At 36.2% G+C, this 22,146-nt stretch overlaps 1 protein-coding gene across 3 annotated transcripts in view; it reads left to right on the top strand.

The window, feature by feature from the left end:
- SPHKAP (SPHK1 interactor, AKAP domain containing) overlaps positions 1 to 22,146 on the top strand; it is a gene marked incomplete at both ends in the record, with an annotated part of 145,792 nt that overhangs the window by 19,658 nt on the left and 103,988 nt on the right. For 2 of the 3 annotated variants that reach the window (XM_081242166.1, XM_081242165.1), the window contains one exon: positions 16,076 to 16,181. In XM_081242166.1, the coding sequence (XP_081098292.1) occupies positions 16,076 to 16,181 (106 nt within the window). Of the gene's footprint in view, positions 1 to 2,703; positions 2,783 to 16,075; positions 16,182 to 22,146 lie in introns of those variants that run through there. The other variant, XM_081242164.1, reaches the window with a different exon arrangement.

The raw sequence follows: 22,146 nt of genomic DNA, 5'->3' as shown, positions 1-22,146 counted from the left end.
AATCCTAAAAAAGATGCAAAAATATAAATGATGTAATAGCTAACCAAAGAAAACTGATATAGTTTTGTCATTATCGGTCAAAATGAACTTTAAAGCAGAAGAGCATTGCCAGAAGTTAAGTATGTCACTGACAATGACAAAGGTTGAATAACCAGCACATGTCATTTTACATTTGCATTCACGTAATAAAATAGTCTCAGAACTATAACAGAAAAAATTGACAAAAATATTTTTTTAATATCCAAAAGTACCAGTATGACCTTAAAGGATCTGAATATCACAGCCAACTTAACTTAATTTACATATATAGAATAATACAACCAAAATTTGCAGAATACATATAACATTTACAGAAATTGGTCATGCACTAGATTATAAAGCAATTCTTAACAAATGTCAAAGAGTAATGATAGGCAGACTATGTTATTTGAGAAAAATGGAATTCAATTGGAAGTCAATAATGAAAAGGTAAATAAAATTTTCCAATTAAATAGAAGTAAAATCAACAAAATTATGAAAATTAGAAAGTATTTTGGTTCGAAGGGTAATGAACATGACATATTTCAAAATTTGTGGAGTGTAGGTAAAGCCATCATAAGAGAAAAATTTACAGCCTTAAAGCATACATAGCATACATTTTTAAAAAAGGAAAAAGAAAATACTAAAGATAGTACACATTTATCTCCTGAGATTTAAAAAATAAATCCCAAGGAAAGTAAATAATGATAAGACCAGAAATTAATACAATTGAAATTAAACATAGACTATAAAGGATAGAGAAACCGAAAGATGGTTCTTTGAAAAGGCAAATCAAATTGACAAATCCCTGGCATACTTAATTTCAAAATGGGGTGAAGCACAAAAACAATTGTAGGAATGAAAAAAAGTGAACATCACTACAGATATCACAGACAAAATTATAGTAATATTATAAAATATTATGTCAATACATAAACATGCAACTTAGATTAAATGGGCGATTTTGAATAAAAATATAACTTACAAAAGTAGCTCAAGAAGAAATAGAAACCACGATAAGCATCAAATGCTTCCAACAAAAAATCGCCACTCTTTCTTTGTTAGAGAGTTCTGCTAAACATTTGATAATAGATAATTTCCATAGTACACAAACTCGTCCAGCAAACAGAAAAAGAGGAATAGCTTTAATATATTTTATGAACTGGCATAACCTTGATACCAACATGACAAGGGAAGAAAGGAAATTCAATCTCATTCATGATCACAAAGGGAAAAAATTCCCAAAGAAAATATTAGCAATCTAGGTCCCACAAAATATAAAAAGGATAATAGATTACTATCAAATTGAGTTGATCTCAGGAATTCAAGACTGATTTAATATTATAAATCAATTACTATAAGCCCTCAAATTAATAATCTAAAGGAGAAAAATATGGTTATATTAAGAAATGCAAAAATGCATGTGATAAAAAAACAACATCCTTTTACAAGTAATTGAAAAACTACTAGAAAAGTACAAAATTTTACTTCATAAAAATCTACAGCAAAATTAATACATAATGGTGTAACTCTGTAAGGATTTTTTTTTCATTACTTTATTCAACATTTCCCTGAAGATGCCAGCCAATGCAGGAAGGCGATAATGAGAAACAAAAAGTAAAAGGCATGGAAAAGAAGAAAACAAAACTCTCCACATTTGCAGCTTTTTGATTGTGTACATGAAAAATCCAAAAAAGTCTGCAGATAAATTATTGGATAATTATTGAGATCATTTATATGGTATCAATAAATATGAATTTTCTAGGACTAAAGCTCAAAAAAACATGCAAGACATTTCTGGAGAAAATTATCACCCTTAGCTAATGATGTAGATTGGACATTATGTGACCACAAATGGTCACTCATTCACGCCTTTTACCTGATGCCCCCAAATCAGGTGTCTCCTGCTTTGCTATCTCGATGTTTTACTGCCTTTGTTCTCTGGCATCCTCATCCACACAGTAAAATTTCCTTGAATTCTAATTATGTACCAGTAACTACCAGCAATGGAGATGTGATGATAATTTCACCGACTCCTTCTGGTTTATTTTGTGCTCCAACATATAATGATATTATTGGTTTTTTCATAGTTATAATGACTTTGTAGCTTTGAGATTTGAGGTAATATACTATTCATTTTGACTGAAAAACAAAGAGCTAGAGCATGCCTACAGGTAAGCATTGTACAGAAAATTAATTACAAGGCTTTCAATGAAGCTGTAACAAATGTCCATAAAAATCGGTTGCCCCACTATTCTTTTAATATTAATCTTAATATTAAAATAATAAGTTTGAGTAGCACAAACTGATCTCCTCACCTATAGATACCCATAAACCAGGTTGGAAGTCTCTGAAAGTCTTATCTACAAGATTAATTTACCTTTTGATGCATCCAAGATGTGGAGCTCAATCTCAGACACACATCCAGGGTATTACCCAGGACAGACACTACCTGAAAATATGCATGCAATCTTTGAACTCTTTTCTGAGTTTCTAAAAATTATTACAACTTCATCATCTAGCTCTTTTTGTTCTTTTTAAAGACAGCCTGCTCTGCTGTGTCTTTCCCCTTGAATGATACTAAAACTTGCTTCTTTTCTCCCCCACCCTTCTCCTCTCCTGCTTCCTCTCCAAATCTGCTCCTGTTTGTAACTCCTTTATTGTGGGTGTGGTCCTCTCCATCAGCCATGCGGGTAGTTGAACCAAACTCACACACCTACCTCTCTGCTGCCTTGTCCGCCAGGAGACACTCTCAGGAATCCAGGTTGGTTGTGGGGTGTGGTGTCCAGGAGGACATACAGCCAAGTCATGACCAGAGCATCTTCTTTCATGCCAGCATTCCATCTGCCCCCTGGGCTCCCAAACCTCAGATTTTGACGGTGACTTTGCAGGCTTCCTGGTTCATGGTGCCAAACTGCAAATTGTGCTGTGCACCTGACCTCTTTTTTAACATCAAATTTTACCCTTTCTGTGTCCCATCCCTTTGGGGTCCTGCTACGCTCTTCTAGTTTAAATGACTGACTCCAAGTCATTAGTAGGGACTCCATCACCAAGATTAGGCAGGTGGTGGATATTTTTAGTTAGACAGTTTTCCTCATTCCTCCATTCACAAAAGGAGGATGTTTTTCTATTTCATTTTCAGGGAGGTCTAGGCCTGATAGTGTTTGGTGATGCTTCTCTATGATTCAAGTCCCCCTCTTCCCTCAAGAGGACCATTCATCCAGTCTGGTGGAGCAGCACATCTCCTGCAAACCTTCACCCTTGTCCGCATTGCTCTTCTCTGGACCCCAGGGTCCCCATGAAATGGGAGCACCCTGAAAAAACACAGTTCTTAAGAAAATTAGCATGTGGCAAAAGCAAGTGGCACCATGTGAAGACATCAGGCCTCGGGGAAAGAGCACAGACTGGGGTCAGGTTCATCTAGGCTTGGATCCCAAATTAAGCCACTTAACTGTGTAACTCTGAGCAAACTCTGAACCTCTTTGTCTCAGTCTTCTTATGAATACAATAGGGTAATAGCACTTCCCCTACTCTGAAGATATGAAGTGACAAATGTAAAGGTCCTGTCACAACAACTGAGATAGAGTGGGTGCTCAGCCAAGTGTACCTATTAATATTGACTGAGATTTTCTCCCTTCATTAATAGCAAACCTTGTACAGTAAAGTAAATAATATTAGTCCCATTTAACAGATGAGAAAACTGAGGCTCAGAGATATTAAATAACTTTCCCAAGATAAAGCTAGTAAAGTGACAGTTGAGACCCAAATTCAAGTCTTCCAACTTCCAGCACATAGTAGTATTTTCACTACATCACATGTCATAAGGATATTTTTTTTAATTTTGACATATATATTTATATTAATCACAAATCTTCTCATATGGCATATTGTTTAGTGTGTGGTTGTTGTTATATGTTTCTTCATTCTATTGGTTTCAAATATTGCAATTATAATTTACATGAATTTTTTCTTGATAAAAAAATGACAGTTCCACTTATGGTTTATACACATTATTTCTAGCTAAATGTTAATTTTACTAACATTTGTATTTCAGGACTATAGACTCTCACAGACAAAATCATAGAGATAGAATTAAAAGATCATGTTCACCTTTATCTGACAACTGGGGATAAATCACTAAAATTTTTGTGGTGCCATTTATTGATCCTATCGTATTATTGAGTGCTGATTAATTGGCAGACATGGTACTAAGTATTTTGTAGGGTTCCATAGTGACTCAGATGTATAAATCCTAATATGCTTACCACATGTCCGAGAGCAGGAATGACCTGGGAAATGTTATCCCCCCTGCCCCTTTTAAAGGAATGTTATTCAACCTCATTCTAACACATGAGATGTTTCCTACAGGCTTTGGATATTTTAAAAGATAATCTAATATACCCAAAAAAGACCTCAGTAAAAAATTCTTTAAACTATTAAGATAATTTCAGAAAAATGAAGCCATTAGCATTGGCTGTCCTTACCCATTAGGAGAGCAGGAGCTACTCCTTTTGAGGTGATCGGTATTTTGGCGTGACGATGCTGTTTTAAACTGTGCAGGTAATGCCATCCAGCAGCTTCCAGGGTCTTCTGCTCCTGATCTAAGTAAAATCTCATTATCCAGAATCAGCACTTGCTCCATAGGACTGTCGAAGTTTAATTTCATTTGGCCAGTTATTTATACAGACAACCATGAAGCCAGTCAACATCCTTATCCCCCAGAGATATAAGGAAAACAGATGTAGGCTCATATACAGTAGACCATGATAAAGGACTCTTCAGCATAAAAGCTTTGCCATGGAGGTTACCTTTGGTTAAAGGCAGCATTTGCTTGTTTTGTTGTTTTATTACTTCTAACAGTGACATTAATCCATTTTCGCTGTAGTAGCTTTGGTGGGACCCATGAGAACTCATCACTAAAATGGTAACCTATATGTTAAGATGGCAAATTTCATTTGATTTTGAAGGAAAAAATTATTTAATAATTGGGGAAATTCCTTATGACTGTAAGTATAATAGATTTTGCATTTCCAATATTTTTCATAAGTACTAGATTTTCAGAGCTTACAGAGATTACACATTTTAAAATAAAGAATACTTTTGAGTCACACACACACACAAGCACGTGTAAAGAATGTAAAGAATTCAGAAAATGTAGAAAAGAACAAGAAAGAAAGTGCTACAAGTAATCCCTTTACCCAAAAATAAGTTCTGTTAACATTTTCATATGTTTCTATGTGTATGAAACTATGTATACATTTGTTTTAATTAGCTCATTGATTTAACAAACATTTACTGAGCGCCTACTATATGCCAGGTATTATGTGTGGCCTGAGAATGCCTCATGAAAAACCGAAAAAGATTCCCATATTTTTGGAGTTTATACCCAGCAGGTAATAAACTTGCGGGGGAGGGCAGGGAGGAGAGACCCACAATAAATAATAAACATAGTAAATAAATACATCCTATAGAATGTTAGAAGATGATATTGATAATGAGAAAAATAAGGCAAGGTAGGAGAGATGGAAAAGCCAGGGATGGGGGGCCTGGGTGACAACAGGATGGTCAGTAAAAGCCGCATTGAGAAGGGGCATTTGGGAAAGACCTGAGGGAGGTAATATGAAGGAATTTTGCAGACAAAGAGCAGAGGGGAAGCTAGGGAAGGCACTAAGACAGCAGTGTGCCTGTCCTGTTCTAGGACGAGCAAGAAGGCCAGTGTAGCCAGAGTGGAGAGAGGCAGGAAGAGTGTGAATGGCACAAGATCCCAGAGGTCACGGGATTTCAAGCATATAGGGTCTTGTAGTCCATGGCAACGACATAACAATTTTACTCGAAGTGAAATGCAAACCTATGGCAAGGTTTTAAGCATAGAAATGACCTGATTAGTCTTACATTTTAAAAGGATGCCACCTATGTCAGTAGTCATATTGTATAACATTTTGTGTTCAACTGTATTCATTCAACAGGGGAGTATTTTCCCAAGTCATTTTGTATTTATGGGGAAGAGGCATCATCTTAATATCTGCATACTAATTCCATCAATGTACCTATTAGTGAATGTATTATTTATTTTCAGTTTTTCTCTACTTGTGATATTGAGTTGAACATCCGGTACGTGAGTCTTTATCTCAGTGTCTGTTCTTTAGAATAGATTCTTGTAAGGGGCGGTACTGAGTAACATGTATGAATAAGAGTTGTGAAACGTATGTCCAGATTGTTTTTCAAAAAAGCCACATACATTTATACCCTCAGAAGCAACATGTAAAATATGACACATTATCTTGATTGACAGAATAGTATGCCAGTTTTCCTAACTTAGGAGACCAACAAAACTCATTCACTCACTTATTTATCAACAAAGACTTCTTAAAACCTATACTGTACAACAATCACTAGACACATCAGAATGACACAGGCCCATATTTTTCACACACAGCTACATTTCTTATCTTTCTTCTTTCACTCCTTTTTTCTTCATTAACCCACTTTCATATAACTGACTTTGAATGTAAATGACCAACATGCATGGCTCAAGCCAGGATACATCCCTTTTCCTCCCTCTCCTAATTTCTTATATCAGTTCCTCAATGTGATTTTTGATGACACCTGAAGCAGAGTCTTCACAGAAACCTAACTCCCAGCATCTCGGAAGAAAGGGTTTGCCAAGCAAATGAAGGGGGCAAACAGAAACACGGAGGAAAATATATATTAAATGCTTTAGAAAAATCATTCTTATGTATTTATTAGTCTTATTAATTTTTTTCAATTAAAGTAGCATTTAAGCAATACAACTTCTTTCCTCAAGAAACACTTTCAATTCAAATTTTCACTGAAGTCAGACTAGTCCTCTGTAAGCTTTGGGGCTTTGCTTCAATGATCTGAATATTTCCCCATGTTGACAAACATAAGACTGTGTGTCTGAACAGGCCATATATTTGTACAGCTTTGGACTAATTAAATGAATTTTATGTTCTCTTGGATTTAAAAAAGTTTCATCATTCTTTTTTATAACCTCATGGTAATAATCAAGAGTCAGCATAAGTATATATATATATATTTGAGAAACTCAGAACTGAGAACAGAAAAATGTCACTATAACAAGTATTCATGCATTTATTCAAAAGGCCTGCATGTATTATGTTTAATTTACTATCAAAATGTACTTAAAATCTAATAAGGAGACTCTTAAGAGTAAATAAATTTACAGGGCTTAACACGGTATCATTTCTCAATTTAATATTGAGTGCTTTCCCTATGCCAACACTATGCTACTGCTTTACAAGGATAACCCCATTTAACTACCAGAACAGTTCCATGACACAGCTTGTATTATAATCTGCATCTTACAGATGAGGAAACGAATGTTTAGAGAGGTTTAAGTCACATGTCTAATTTCATCCAGCTAACAAGTGGTAAAAATAGAAACTTGAACCTAGGTTTCTCAAATACCAAAGCACTAGGATTTGGTTACATTGGGACTCATTTAGAGGTCATGGTCATAGAAGCAAAGGATTAGAAGGAAAATTAGAAGTTACAATGGAAAATAACATGGTGTAGAGATAAGAGAAGAAGGGCAAGTCTCAGATCACTTATTTACCAGTGATATAAACTTGGATTACATTTACCTCTAATCCTTGATTTCCCATCTATAAAACAGATATAATTAAAAGACTGTGTAAAACACTCCATAGATGCTAAGCACCTGCTATGCATTAAATGATGGTAATATGCTCAGAAGTAATATAGAGAAGATTGTATAACAGAATGAGACGCTTGCCCAGGTGGTTTGGTGGAAGTACAGAAATTAGCTGGGAGTGGAGGGGGTTACTGTAACATATATTATTAATGTATCTGAACTAAAATCTAGATGCAGCAGAATGCAGTGACATATATGATGTGTTTTTTGGGTTTTTTTGTTTTTGTTTTTGTTTTTTGCAGTACGTGGGCCTCTCACTGTTGTGGCCTCTCCCATTGCGGAGCACAGGCTCCGGACGCGCAGGCTCAGCGGCTATGGCTCAGGGGCCCAGCCACTCCGCAGCATGTGGGATCTTCCCGGACCAGGGCACGAACCCGTGTCCCCTGCATCGGCAGGTGGACTCTCAACCACTGCACCACCAGGGAAGCCCCATATGATGTGTTTTGACCCTCCAAACAAATATCACCTAAATCATTTTTTTTAGAAATAAAGCACTTTGGGATAAATATATCAATAGTGAGCATCTAATGGTCTTCATGTATAAATGCATGATCATGCAACACTAACTTAGCAACACTTTTTGTCTGACATTAAAATAATATTTTTGCACACACCATTTGTAGGGCATATGTTTTCAAAAGTCTCCCCCTAGCCCTCATTAACAGAAGGGGGGAAAAAAGCTAAGCTATCTTGTTCTTTCGCTTGATCCTCTTTTCTGAACAAGGAGTTATATTTCAAAATTATTTCTTGGGCGTCTTGGTGAAGGCTGAGATTGTGAAACCACCTTTTAAGGTACAAAAATAAACTCCTAAGGTAGTGATTAAATTCTTGAGGCCATTATTTGTTGTCATCTATTTACTCAGAGATAATATATGAATTTGCAAAGCATAGTATTCTGATCCACAGAATATTATTCAGTTGAGCCACTTGTTTTATGATTAATAATAAATGATCTGTGTATACTATTTTTATTGTCATTTTTTAATACTACCTCACAAAAAGTACACAAACTCAGGTCTGCAACATTTTCACTGATCTGAGGACAAAAAATTATAGTGAAGTTTGTCAACCCTCTTTTCTTAAAAATAAATATTCTTCATTCTTAGATAATGTATCATAGTGTCATTACATTGTTTAAATGTCCCTTCTTTGAAGAATGAATGTGAGAGAGAGGTAGTAAAGGATTTTCTTTAAAGGTCCTTATTTGGGAAAGTAAAAGCTTGGCTGTGGGCTTCCCTGGTGGCGCAGTGGTTGAGAGTCTGCCTGCCGATGTAGGGGACACGGGTTCGTGCCCCGGTCCGGGAAGATCCCACATGCCGCGGAGCGGCTGGGCCCGTGAGCCACGGCTGTTGAGCCTGCGCGTCCGGAGCCTGTGCTCCGCAACGGGAGAGGCCATAGCAGTGAGAGGCCCGCATACCGCAAAAAAAATAATAATAAAAATAAATGAAAAACGTGGTTGCTTTACAATATTATTGTTGTTCACCATTCTACAGTTCTTTGGTCACCTTTAAGAATTAAAACAGGGCATAACGATGGTTTTTAAATATTTTCAGGGTTGAATAGTCATTTCTTGTAATACTTTTAGTAAAATCCTACAAAATTAATGAGGAGTTTGTAGGTCTGCTAGCCGCTGATAAGCTGGTGACATATTTAATTCTCATGGTTGACATGATGAGAAAGCCATGCTCTGATGTCTCCAACCCAGAAAAGAAAAACATGAGTACAGAAGGAAAAAAATGTGAATTTCTTACCAGAGATGGAACAGAAGATCACACAGTGTAGAAGAAAAATCTTGCACCAGACACTTGTTAGAAATGCAAGACATTTTATTTGAGCTACTGCAGTAGGGGAGAGAGATAATTCTTTATAGAACTGAGCTCAGCTCCAAATACAATGGGGACAATTGGGGATTTATAACCATTGGGCAGGGTGAGGGGTTCAGTGGATAGAAAATTACTAAGAGGAGATATCAAGGGGAGGGGGATCCTTGCTAAAATGGCCTGACAGGATTCTTGCTAGAGTCTGACCAAGGACTTAGATATTAAGGGTGAAGGATGAGGAACTTGAGTAGATATAAAGGGTGGGAGAATTTTACTAAGCTGACTTAGCAGGATTCTTTGCTAAAACTGGGCTCAGCAGACCAAGGTCAAAATCTAGTTGAAAAGGTTCAGAGGAACTTGACTAAAGTTTGGTCAAGGAGGGAGTGTTTGTCAATAGATTGGTCAGAAGATGAAGGTAAAAGAAACTAACATATCATGTGATTTTTAATATAAATCATTTTTTAGTTAAATTTATTTAAATTTAAAAAACAAGACAAAAAACAGTTCACCTATTTCTCCCACCTACCTCTCCTTCTTGTTTTATAGATAAAGATATAGATATAGATATATAGATATGGATATACACACACATAAGTATATGTTTTTAGATTCCACATATAAGAGAGATTGTACAGTATTTGTCTTTCTTTGTCTCACTTATTTCACTTAGCATAATGTCCTCAAGGTCCAGCCATGTTGTTGCAAATGGCAAGATTTCATTCATTTCTATGGTTGAATGATATTCCAGTGTGTGTGTGTGTGTGTGTGTGTGTGTGTTTCCACCTATCCATTGATGGACATTTAGGATGTTTCTATATCTTAGCTATTGTAAATAATACTGCAATGAACATGGGGTGCATATATCTTTTCAAATGAGTGGTTTTGGTTTCTTTGGAGAAATACCCAGAAGTGGAATTGCTGGATTGTATGATAGTTGTATTTTTAATTTTTGAGGGGCCACCAAACTGTTTTCCATAGTGGCTGCACCAATTTACATCCCACCAACAGTGCACAAGGGTTCCCTTTTCTCCACATCCTCTCCAACACTTGTTATTTTGTCTTTTTACTAATAGTCTTTCTAACAGGCATGAGGTTATAGCTCATTGTTGTTTCGATTTGCATTTCCCTGATGATTAATGATGTAGCGCATCTTTTCATGTACCATCTTTTCATTGGCCATCAGTATTCAGATCTTCTGCCCACTTTTTAATTGGGTTGTTCAGTTTCTTACTATTGAGTTGTAGGAGTTCTTTGCATATTTAGGATATTAGTCCCTTATCAGATATATGAATTGCAAATATTTTCTCGTATTCAGCAATGTGTCTTTCCATTCTGTTGATGGTTTCCTTTGCTGTGCAGAATCATTTTAGTTTGACGCAGTCCCAGTTCTTTGTTTTTGCTTTTGTTTTTGGTGTCAGATTTTAAAAATTATCTGTGGGCTTTCTGCCTATATTTTCTTCTAAGATTTTTATGGTTTCAGGTCTTATGTTCAAGCTGTTAATCTATTTTGAGTTAGTTTTTGTGTATGGTGTAAGGTTGTGGTCCAGTTTCATTCTTTTGCATGTGGCTGCTCAATTTTCCCAACACCATTTACTGAAGAGACTGTCTTTTCCCCATTGTATATTCTTGGCTCCTTTGTCATAAATTAATTGACCCTGTATGTGTGCATTTATTTCTGACTCTCTATTCTATTCCAATGATCTATGTGTCTGTTTTTATGCCAGTATCACACTATTTTATAGGTTTGTAATATAGTTTGAAACCAGGGAGTGTGATGCCTCCAGCTTTGTTCTTCTTTCTCAAGATTCTTATGGGTTTTCAGAGTTTTTTATGTTTCCAAAAACAAATCAGTTTTTGAAAGACTAACCTAAACCCCTGAGCTTCATCTAACAAGTTAATCCCTTTAGCTGAGGATAAAAGAAGGACATTCACTTTAGCAAATTTTCATTTTGAACCACACAAATGTGTATTTTAAAATCCTCTAAATTCTAGGTTGTGGCACATTGTTAAACTGGCTTTAACAAGAGCAACTTGATTCTTTGCTCAAAATTCCTTCTGATAGATGTGAGCTTTTTTCCCCCAAGTGTTGCAATTAGAGGATTTAGTATTAAAGCTCAAGAGTGGATATCCTTAACAGAACTGAGACAATCAAACCAATTACTATATTTCACTGAAATCATTCTTTAAATGGGGAAGAAGATAAGAAATCTTACCTCTTAGAATCTTAAGATTGTCTAACTTTCACTGTGTTTACTAGACTCTCGCAACAATAGCAGCAGGATCCCTTTTCATTAGAATTATCCTAGGAAATACTTTAGCTTATCTTCTCAGATGTGGCTTATCTCACCATATGTCACCACTGCAGAAAATTAAGCATTGAATTCAAACACTCTTTTGTGCATAACTTTTGAGGTCAAACAGGTTGCTCAGAAAGATAAGAAAAAAACAACATTAATAAATACTAATTGAGCATTCATCACTGCCTAGCACTGTCCTAGGTTGTAAGGGGTCCCTAATCTTTCAGTATTTACAGCCTAAAGGGGGATACAGACAAACATTACATAATTGTATATCATTTTGACAAATGCTATAACAGGATAAGGTTCAGAGTGCTGTTGGAACACACAAGAAGAGTGTTGATCTCTTTTCTTGGGTTGGGTTGAGAGTTGGGAAGTGGGTGGGAAGAGGTGAGAGTATATGTGTGTGTTTGTGCATGGGACAATGGAGGTTGGAGAGCAGTAGTGGCCTCTTTGGCAGAAAGAGGGAAGGGAGAAAGTGCAAGAAGTGATTTATAGACTGAGACCCAAAGGATAGAGAAGGAATTATCCAGGAGGAAGAAAGGGGACTGAGAAGGGTGTTTCTAAAAGAAGTAACATCATGTGCAATGGCTCAAGGGCAAAAAAAGAATGTATATTTAACTTAATACATTAGATAAATGTTTTTCAAGCTTTAATGAGAATACGAATCACCTAAGTTTAATGTCAAAATACAGATCTTATTCAGTAGTTCTAGGGCAGGACCTGAGTTCCTGGGTATCTAGCAAGCTTCCAAGAGATATCAATGCTGCTGATTCATAGACCAAACTTTGAGTAGCAGCATATAAACAACTCAGTTTCCAGCAACTGGACACTTCACTCTCTGGTGAAATAACTGAATATTCCTTAAGCTATTTTCTGATGGTGACCTACCTATTCACACTGCATGAATCATTAATGATTGCAGTGTGGTGACAGCTCAGGACTCAGGCAATTCATATATAACTTTGCTCTGCAAAGGAGTCTGCTTCTCTTCCTATAATATTTTTAAACTCACTACTTTAAATTCTGCTTTTGTAACTTCTTTCCTACCTTCGTCTTCCTCCTCATTGAAATGTATTTAGCAGTTTCAGCATGAAACCAGTCTGAAAGGATGTGCTTAATAAATACTGTCAACAGTTGTCAGAATCAAATGAAAATGTCCCAGGAAAGTATTTGCAGCCATACCCATTAGGAGCAAGTTATAAGGCTGTACTGTATCTTGACAGTAGTTCTTTTAATATCAGTTTGAACTCATTTTAATAAATGCATGAGTTTCATGTTCTTGCCATCTCTGCCTCATCCTGTAGCATCAAATGTTCTGCTTCTCTAGAGACAACATTTTTGCAAATGCTCTAAAAATTCCATTTCCATTCCAAAGACATGGGAACAGACTGGGCTGTCTTGTAGCCACCTACTGGAAATTTACATCCATGTCACATGATTTAAAAGATATGCCTCTCTAGGGGCCTCCCGATGCAGGGGACACGGGTTCGTGCCCCAGTCCGGGAAGATCCCACATGCTGCGGAGCGGCTGGGCCCGTGAGCCATGGCCGCTGAGCCTGCGCATCCGGAGCCTGTGCTCCACAACGGGAGAGGCCTGCGTATCGCAAAAAAAAAAAAAAAAAAGAAAGGATATGGCTCTCTAGATATATTTTGGATATAGGTGTCAATAAATTGATTCATAACATTTCAGGAGAGTGAAAGATGCATTGGCTTTGGTGCAAGGAGTTGCCTCACAGTTATTGTGAAGTAATGCACAGATTTTAGTCCCACTATGTGACTCTATTGCCTCATTTAGTTCTTATAACAATAAACAAATATATATATTTTAATGCTATACATGCTTAGCCTTAGAACAAATGAAGTGAGCCTTACAGGCAAGCAACAGTTTCAAATTTCCTTCCTCACCTTCATCTCTGACCAGGATCTCACAGTCATCTCAGAGGCAGAAGGACTTTCAGGATACATGTGGGTAGACTTGTCATTTCTTCTTCCCACTAGATTAGCTCAGCAGTTAAAGTTTTATGTGCATAATAATTACTATAGCACCCATGGCTACTTGCAGTCATATACAGTGTGATTCATGGGAAAACAAGGAACTTCCATGGGTGATCTTTTACTTTTCCCAATGTTCCCATTACTCCCTGATTTTGGACCTACTCTCCCTAAGTTAGATGTGATCCCCCTTTAGAATGATCACAGATTGTTGAAGCTCTGTTTCTACTCTGTTTTATATCAGGTTTGTCTCCACCTTACTTCTCAGTCTGCCTACTTCCCACTCGCAGAACCAATAACCCTGCAAAGAGACATGGGAGGTGTCCTAACACTGAACCTAAGTCCTTTGGTGGCCTGGATGGAAGTGATACACCAGCTCACCAGAGCTGCCTAAGGGACACAGTAGCAAACAGGACATGTAGCTTTGTAGACTCTTCAGCCTGAACTCCTGCAGACGGAGCTTTGGCTCCTAGAAGAAATAACATACAATTTCTCTGACTTATGGGCCAAGTTATTACAGCCGAAAGTTAGCTGGGTCTGTGGTCCTGTCTTCCACGTGAAAAGGATTTGGGACCTCACCTGTTTGGCCAAACTGTCCTGTGGCCAAGAAAGCATTCAGAGGGACATCTGCAGTTGCATTTGAGGGAGAATCACACTTAATAGTGTAAAAAGCTATAACCCCACGTGTGGGAAGCCTGGGAAGCCTGTAAAAATACCGCTGAAAACTCAGACTCTCTATGATATTCTGAAAGTGATGTCCATAGCTAACAGGGACCACAGACTTTACTCCAAACATGTCATCTATAAAAGAAGAGACAGACCCTGAAAAGCTAGGCAGTATCCTGGCTAAGAAGTTATAGCCAGTATCTGGATCCAGTTAGTTTTTCATCCTTTCCCCATCCCTCCCTCCCCTTGCCTTCCTTCCTTTCCTTCCTTCCTTCCTTCCTTTTGCAACCTTTCCCCAGTTCATCAAAAATAACATGGGTGCTATCTTTTCATTTAAATTATACTCATTCTATTCCTCAAGGTGGCAATTTCTCAGAAAATAATACAGAAAGTTTAAAATAAAGCAGATTTTGCTTGAATTATTCTTTGAAATTTTTACCCAAATTTCTGATCTGTTACATAGCACCATCAGCAGTCATGTAAAAATGTTATTCATAGTAATTAATAATAGAAATACAAACAGACTACATACATGCAATATTTGACTTATGGTTAATTACAATGCAGTGAAAGTTGACTAATTCAGAACTTAAAGCATGAGGGTTATATGTTATTCAGAAATACATTGTTTATTTAACTGATTTTCTATTGTGCTTCTCTTAAGAAAAAAATTCTATATTTGGGGTTGATAATTACATAAGGAATCATTAGACAGTATTCCAAAAAATGTATTTTAATGAATTGTACCTGTTCTATGTGGCAAACAACCATGAAAATAAAATGTGTAGACTTGAGATAATAGCACATTTTTTAAACCCAAATTTGCATATTTTCAGAAGAAAAATATTTAGCTTAATTTAAATACAAAAAAAATCCTCTGAATCTTAATATTTCTAAATATTCTAAAAATATTTTCTAAAAATAATTTCAATTTATATCACACCTTGAGGCTGCAGAAATAATTTCAAAACTTTTAAAATATTTATACAGCCCTGTATATAGTCAAGCCCACCAAGATTTGACAGAAATAGGGGAAAAGGATATACATCTAGAATTATGGAGACAGAGAAGTTAAGATACCATCTCTAGCCACAGAGATGATAAAGAGATGACCTGTGTTTTCTAAAGTTTATGTTCGCTTCATGGTACCACCCTGCCTCCCAGTTAAAATTATGTTTTTCTCTCATTCTAAAAAATAAAATGAGTATTTTTTATGTGTCCATTTTGGCCAAGGAGAATTAATGTGAAAATTGAAAGGATATTGCTTGGGTTTTAAACCTGCTTGCTTAAGGAAAGATGTCAACCCTGCTAGAAGTCATGCAGATGCAATGTGTCCATCCACCTACACTGGAAGTTGATGGGTCGCAATTTTATATTCACAACGGAATAGGTCATAGTGGTTCCACCAGTTACAAAAGTGAAACCACCAAAGAAGCAAACATCAATGTCAGCAGGAGGGTTTGCAGTGTTCAGCAAGATCTGAAAAGATGATTTTCCATAAAACCACATCATGCTTCTTTCTTTCTGAATATGGAGATGATTCACCAGAATGTGTTCTCTTTTGTGTTTTGGGGCACAAACAGCGAGTTGGAGTCACCCCTGATGTATGAGGTTCCGGAACTGCAGCAGGGCAGCGCCAACGGCAGCTCGGGAAGTAGCTTGGGTAGCTCCATCACTGCGTGTAAGAAGGTAACACCGCCTAACACCGCTCTCTTCTCACCGATTGAACTTGAACACTACTTTAGTTTGACTTTTCAAGCACTTCTTCTAAAGCAGAAACAGCAACAAAAACACACCACAAAATCACCCACAATTTGCTCCCCAGGACAACCCCCTGATGACATCCAAAAATCTAATTCATGGAGATGATCGGAAAACTCAAGCATTTCAGAAAGGTCTGATTTTAAAATTCTAAGCCTCCAGTGCTTCACCACACCTCCAACTTTTTCTAGTAACTCTTTCCAAACATAGCCATGGATAACGGCTTCTTGGATCTCCTTGCAGAAAAATCTTCACGGGTTTTGAATGGCCCAACTTATTATATTAAGCTTCTAAGTCTATAGCTAAGAAAAATTCATGGCTCTTCTCCTTTTGCTATTTTCTTAAAGGAAAGGGTATGCCTGGTTATTTTATTAGGAACAGAATTACATTTCCTGGAGTATAGATTTTAGAACTGATAAACAAATCTTGCTTTAAGACACTTGCAGAAAGTTGTCATTTGAACAACGTAAAATCATCTAATTTAATTGTCCGATTTTTCCAGCCAATCCAACTTCAGGCCCAGAAATTTAAAGCCAAATGCCCAATCCCTCATCTAATGCTTTTATCACTATTTGATGCTGAATTCAAGAGGAAAGTGTGTTCCTTTTCATGAAAACTTAGAGGAAATCACACTGGATTAGTTCATTTATTGTTAAAACAAAGTTCAATTATAAAAAGTACTTATAGCTATAAATTAAGATAAATTCTTTTACTAATCATATTGTATACGTATATATAATTATGTATACATAATGTGCATTATATATGTATATATATTTCAATTTATAGATTACTGTACCCAGTTAAGCAGCCTTATGTATTCTCTGCTTGTGTGATTTTGTATAGTTTTTAAGTACCAAAGAAAACAAATATCTTCATTAGAAAACATATATTGATTATTTAAAAAGTAGCATTAAACATAATTTTACAAAATATTTTCATGCATATATTCATAACCAAATATAAAAATATACCTGCCTGATTAATTAAGGATTCTTATTATCATGTGTTATATGATCCTCATGAAATTCTTATAGAGGACTCAGTGCTATGAATTCCAGTTTTTAATGTAGAAAACTGAGGCACTATAATTCAAAATGATTTTGAATTGCTTATGAAAGAACTGAAGCAGCAGGTTTTCAAGCCCTAGGTATTGTCTCTTCAACTCTGTAACTCTAAATTATAAAGTCTTCACCGGATGCTATATCTTTCATAAGGCTAAATGATTTTTAATTTATTCTAATTTTTAAATAACTTTATTTCTATTGATTAGAATTCCAGTGGCATTTAAAAGAAAGATTGAAGCCAGACTGCCTGAATTTGACACCCAGTTCTATAATTACTAGTTGTGTGATTTCAAGCAAATTACCTCTTCATGCCTCAATTTGCTCATCTGGAAAAAGATAATATTACCCACTTCACAGGGCTGAGGTGCAGATTCAATGAGTTTATAGATGTGAAATGTTTAGAACGGTGCCTGGCATATTGTAAGCACTCAAAATAATGATTACCTACAATGAATATTATTCTAAAGAATGATTTTATCAACAAGTAAGCAGTGCCAGAAAAAAAATTCAATATTGGCATTACCATGCTGAGATGATCTGTTATCTCAATTATGCTTATTTCCCTAGAAAATAGGTAGTCATATTCATTTTTAAAAAATCATGTCTGGAAGCTAATGAACTAATAGAGCTGTTTGGGACTGGACAGCTACTAGGAAAAGTAAAATAAAAATTCAGTCATCTATTCTAAATGACTTCATGTATATATATGCATTTAAAGGTTTAAATATAATTCTACTCATTCCACAATTATTTCTAGAGCAACTAGTATTAGGTTGAACCATATGAAACTGTTTTATGGATCAAAAATGATCAAATATGTGTAATTCCATACAGTCCAACCCAAATGCTTTTAAAATTTTGTTACATCCTGAGGAAAGATACAAGGATAGATCACAAATGTCCCCTGGTCTGGAAGAATTTACAGTCTAGTGTGGGAGATAATACTGGCTTCTCATGTGAAAAGTCAAACAATAATTAATAAGTTAAATAATTATGTAAGGTAACTACACAGGCATATCTCAAGATAGACAAGTGCATCTTTATTTGGACTTTGAAGTATGATTAAGATTTGAATGAGTAAAGACATTATCCAACTAAATTTCAGAACGATTGTTACAAATTAGTGCAGGAGAAGTCAATACCATTGAGTACTGGCAATATTTTTTTAATATTCATAGCACGTTCCTTTCATTTTAAATATTCTCTTAAGCTTACATACTAATTGTATTTTAAGACAATTTAGTAACCATATATACCATGTGTCATACACCATGTGGGCTATAGTTGTTTTCCTTGCCTTCAGAAAAGTAGCTCACCAGTGTTTCTTCTCTTCTTTGTATCAGGAACATGGGCCCTCAGTGAAAGGCATGAATATTGAGACTTTATTCCTTTATTTTATTATTATATATTACTGCAAGCTGATTTAAGTGATCATGATTATATTTTTAATTTCATTAATCACAGATAATGGGATTGGGGAAGTGAGAATCTATATGTTCACAAATTCACTATAATGTATATTCTGTACAAAAGTGACAAAAAGAATAAGGACAGTTCTGTCTTAGAAATAGCAAGGCTGTCCAGCTGAATCACCACTCTTCACAGTCAGTCAACATTCTATAAGAGTAACTTGGATAATTGAAGTCTATTGGTAATTCCCCAAACTCATTTCATGTAATAGCTTCATCTTCTTCCCCATCAAACCTTCTTATCCGAACTGGTATATTGTTAAATTAATCAGTGGAAGAAATAAAACAAGGGTCCAGAAGATAATGCACTGGTTGAACAATCAGCCTCTGAAAAATTGCAAATTGACCTAATGTATCTCATGTGCTGTATGATTCACAATGAATCTCTAAGGTTTTTGGTAATCCTACCCGGGTGCAATTTTCTTGTTAGGGAAAAATGGTCACTAGACACCATAGCTGTGAAAAAGCCATATCATCAGGAAAAAGACTTTGGTCGTCTTATTTGAAGGACTTAGTAACTCCTTAATATATGTTTTTATCAGTAAGTCTTTCCCCAAAGCTAAGATTACCATATCATCTAGTCACAGCCTATATATACTCTCCTGGAATTTTGTGGATAGACTCCCCTTTTGCTCTCAAAAGTTCCCTGGTATGCACAATGTTATACCATTATCCCAGCTCTAGCTTCAGAATTATTCTTTCTCTTCCTTCTCCCCTTCCTCTAAGTGCTAAGAAAGTTTTCAGATAAATTCACACTGAGGTGTTGGTGATTGCTTAAAATAAAGCAATAAAATTGCAATCACAATAAAATAGTGACTGCAAAAATAAAATCTTTTTTTACTTAACTACTACTACTGCTAAACTAGTTCGATTGCCCCCTCCCTTAACTGACATTGACAACTGAGCTTATTGAGCCTGGACATGATTTCAGAATTCCATTCATCACAAAGCATCAATCCATCCAAGTTGGGATGTAAGCTAACCCCTATGTCACCCTAATTTAATGAGCACCAAGACCCAGGGAAAGTTTTAATGTATGTAAAATAATGCATTTAAATGGTAGAATTCCAAATATTGCCAGAAAAAAATTGAGAGAAAGAAAGAGAGCTGCTGGTGGAGAGGGAACATTGGAGCCCTCCGTGGTATCTCTTAAAATTGTATCTCACACGGACATTCCCTGATGTTTCCTCCTCTCATAGGACAATTCTTCCTTACAAGACAAATGCAACCACCTTTGTGAAACTGAATCATAGGGACTTTCCTTTAAATGAGCTAAATTATTATAAATGTTATCCTTTTATGTCTGTTAAACACTAAGTGAAAGGTCCTTATATTGTCTCTATAATAAATCAAAATCTGTTATCTAAAGGAAGGTAGTGAAATGTTGTGTAACAAAGCTGGACTTGGAATCCAAAGTCCTGAGTTAAATTCCAGGTTTCTCTTTTTACTGTGTGATCTTAGGCCAGTGATGTAACTTCTCTGAGTCAGATGTCTTAGGGTTAGTGTGATGTTTATATACAGAAAGTTTTGTGTAAGTCCTTAGCACATAGTTGGTGCTCAATAATTACTAGTTCCAAGGAAATAATCTTTACACAAGGGCAAAATTTATGTAAGTAAAATTTAAAAACTAATCTGGACATAGCATGCATTGTGCCTTCACTGTGCTGAGTGTCTGTTAGACTTTCCTCTAGTTTGAAAGCATTATAGTCAATGCCATACTTCCACAATAGCTGGACATTTTCGATGCATGCTTTACTTGATGGACTGAAGATTTGTAACTTGGGATATAGTGGAACCAGGTCTCTGAATAGGATTCATGTGAGGAAAGAATTGTTGGAGAAGAATCAATACCTCAAATATCCTTCTCTTTTTATGCCACATTAATTAAATCCACCTTAAACTTTGACTTATCAAAGGCAGCAGGCTGATAACATTTCAGGTTCCCAGAGGCACAGTTTGATCTTAATATGACATCTTATCAGCTCTATGAAGTTTCAAGAGCATTCTTTGGTGTGACTAACCTCCTTTAAACTGACTTAAATTTGCTGTCAACAGTGGCACAGATACATCTGAAGAACAGAATGGATGCCCCTTGATGTTGCATCCTACTCTGTAATATACATTTTCATCTAAGCCCATTTCATTTTGATGACATGTAATTAACAAAAGCAATTCAATTAATGTGTGCAGGCATGGGCATACAAACTGATAAGCTTTTTCAGAATCTGATCCATATCTCTAAAGACATTTTTATTAGTCAGAATTGTACTGCTCTTGGCCAAAAGCCCCAGTATTAATTCTAGGAAGTACATGATAGAAAATAGCTATAATATTCTGTATTTGTAGAAACTGTTTCTTTAAAGGAAGGAAGGGTTTTTAAAAATATATAACTAAATAAATAAAATTTAAAACAAAGCCAGCATAATTGAGCCATAGTCACCTTTCTATAGAAGGAAGACACAAGGCTTTTCCCTCTGGAGTGTAAACTACTCAGAGTTCTATAAATACTCTCTTCTGATCAAGCAACCTGGTAGTGATTTTCAGGCTCAGATTTTGATACCAGAGAATGGCCTATCCAAATTTTGTTAAACTGCTAGGTGTCTTGTTTTATTGCCCTCTTGCTGGAGTAATCAGAGGTATTGAAGAAACAGGGAGATTTTTAAGAAAAGAATTAGACAGTATGAACTTCCCTGGTGGTCTAGTGGTTAAGACTCTGCACTTCCAATGCAGGGGTCACAGGTTCGATCCCTGGTCACGGAGCTAGGATCCCACATGCCGCACGGTGCTGGGGAAAAAAATATGTATCTATTATATAATATGTATATATAATACATATATATAAATTTTTTAAAAAGAAAAGTGTGCATTGTCCAGCAGTAAAACAGCCTTTTAAAAAAAGAAATAGTTGTCTTACTAAAAGTGATATTTGAAGATGGTTAATATAGTAGTTCTAAAGATAATTCCTTAGAGCAAAGGGAGAGTGGAGTCTGGGATGCCAGGAGAAGCATAGCTGATGTGGATAGGGAAGCAGGGAACAGAGAGGCAGAACCTGTATACAGGCAGTGGGAGGAGGGAAAAATGAACTCTGATGAGACACATTTGGAAGTCAAGGTCAATAGGTCTCCATGACATTGAGAGTTGAACAGAACCACGAACACTGACTATTTGAACCAAGACGTCCATGAGTGGTGGTGTCATTGAGGTTATTAGGAAGAAGAGCTAGGAGACAAGGTAGCGAGTTCACAGGTTCAGATTCAGCCAAGCTGCATCTAAAGAACCAGCCATAGAATTCCCTCTGTGGGCCATTTCGCTGACTGCCTAAGGAAACTTCCTCATGTGCTGAGCCACACTGACATC

The sequence above is a fragment of the Mesoplodon bidens genome (assembly GCF_964165515.1).
Source record: "Mesoplodon bidens genome assembly, chromosome: 8".
NCBI lineage: Eukaryota > Metazoa > Chordata > Mammalia > Artiodactyla > Ziphiidae > Mesoplodon > Mesoplodon bidens.
Note: the sequence above shows the minus strand (reverse complement) of the source record. Positions and strands in the feature narration are given on the sequence as shown.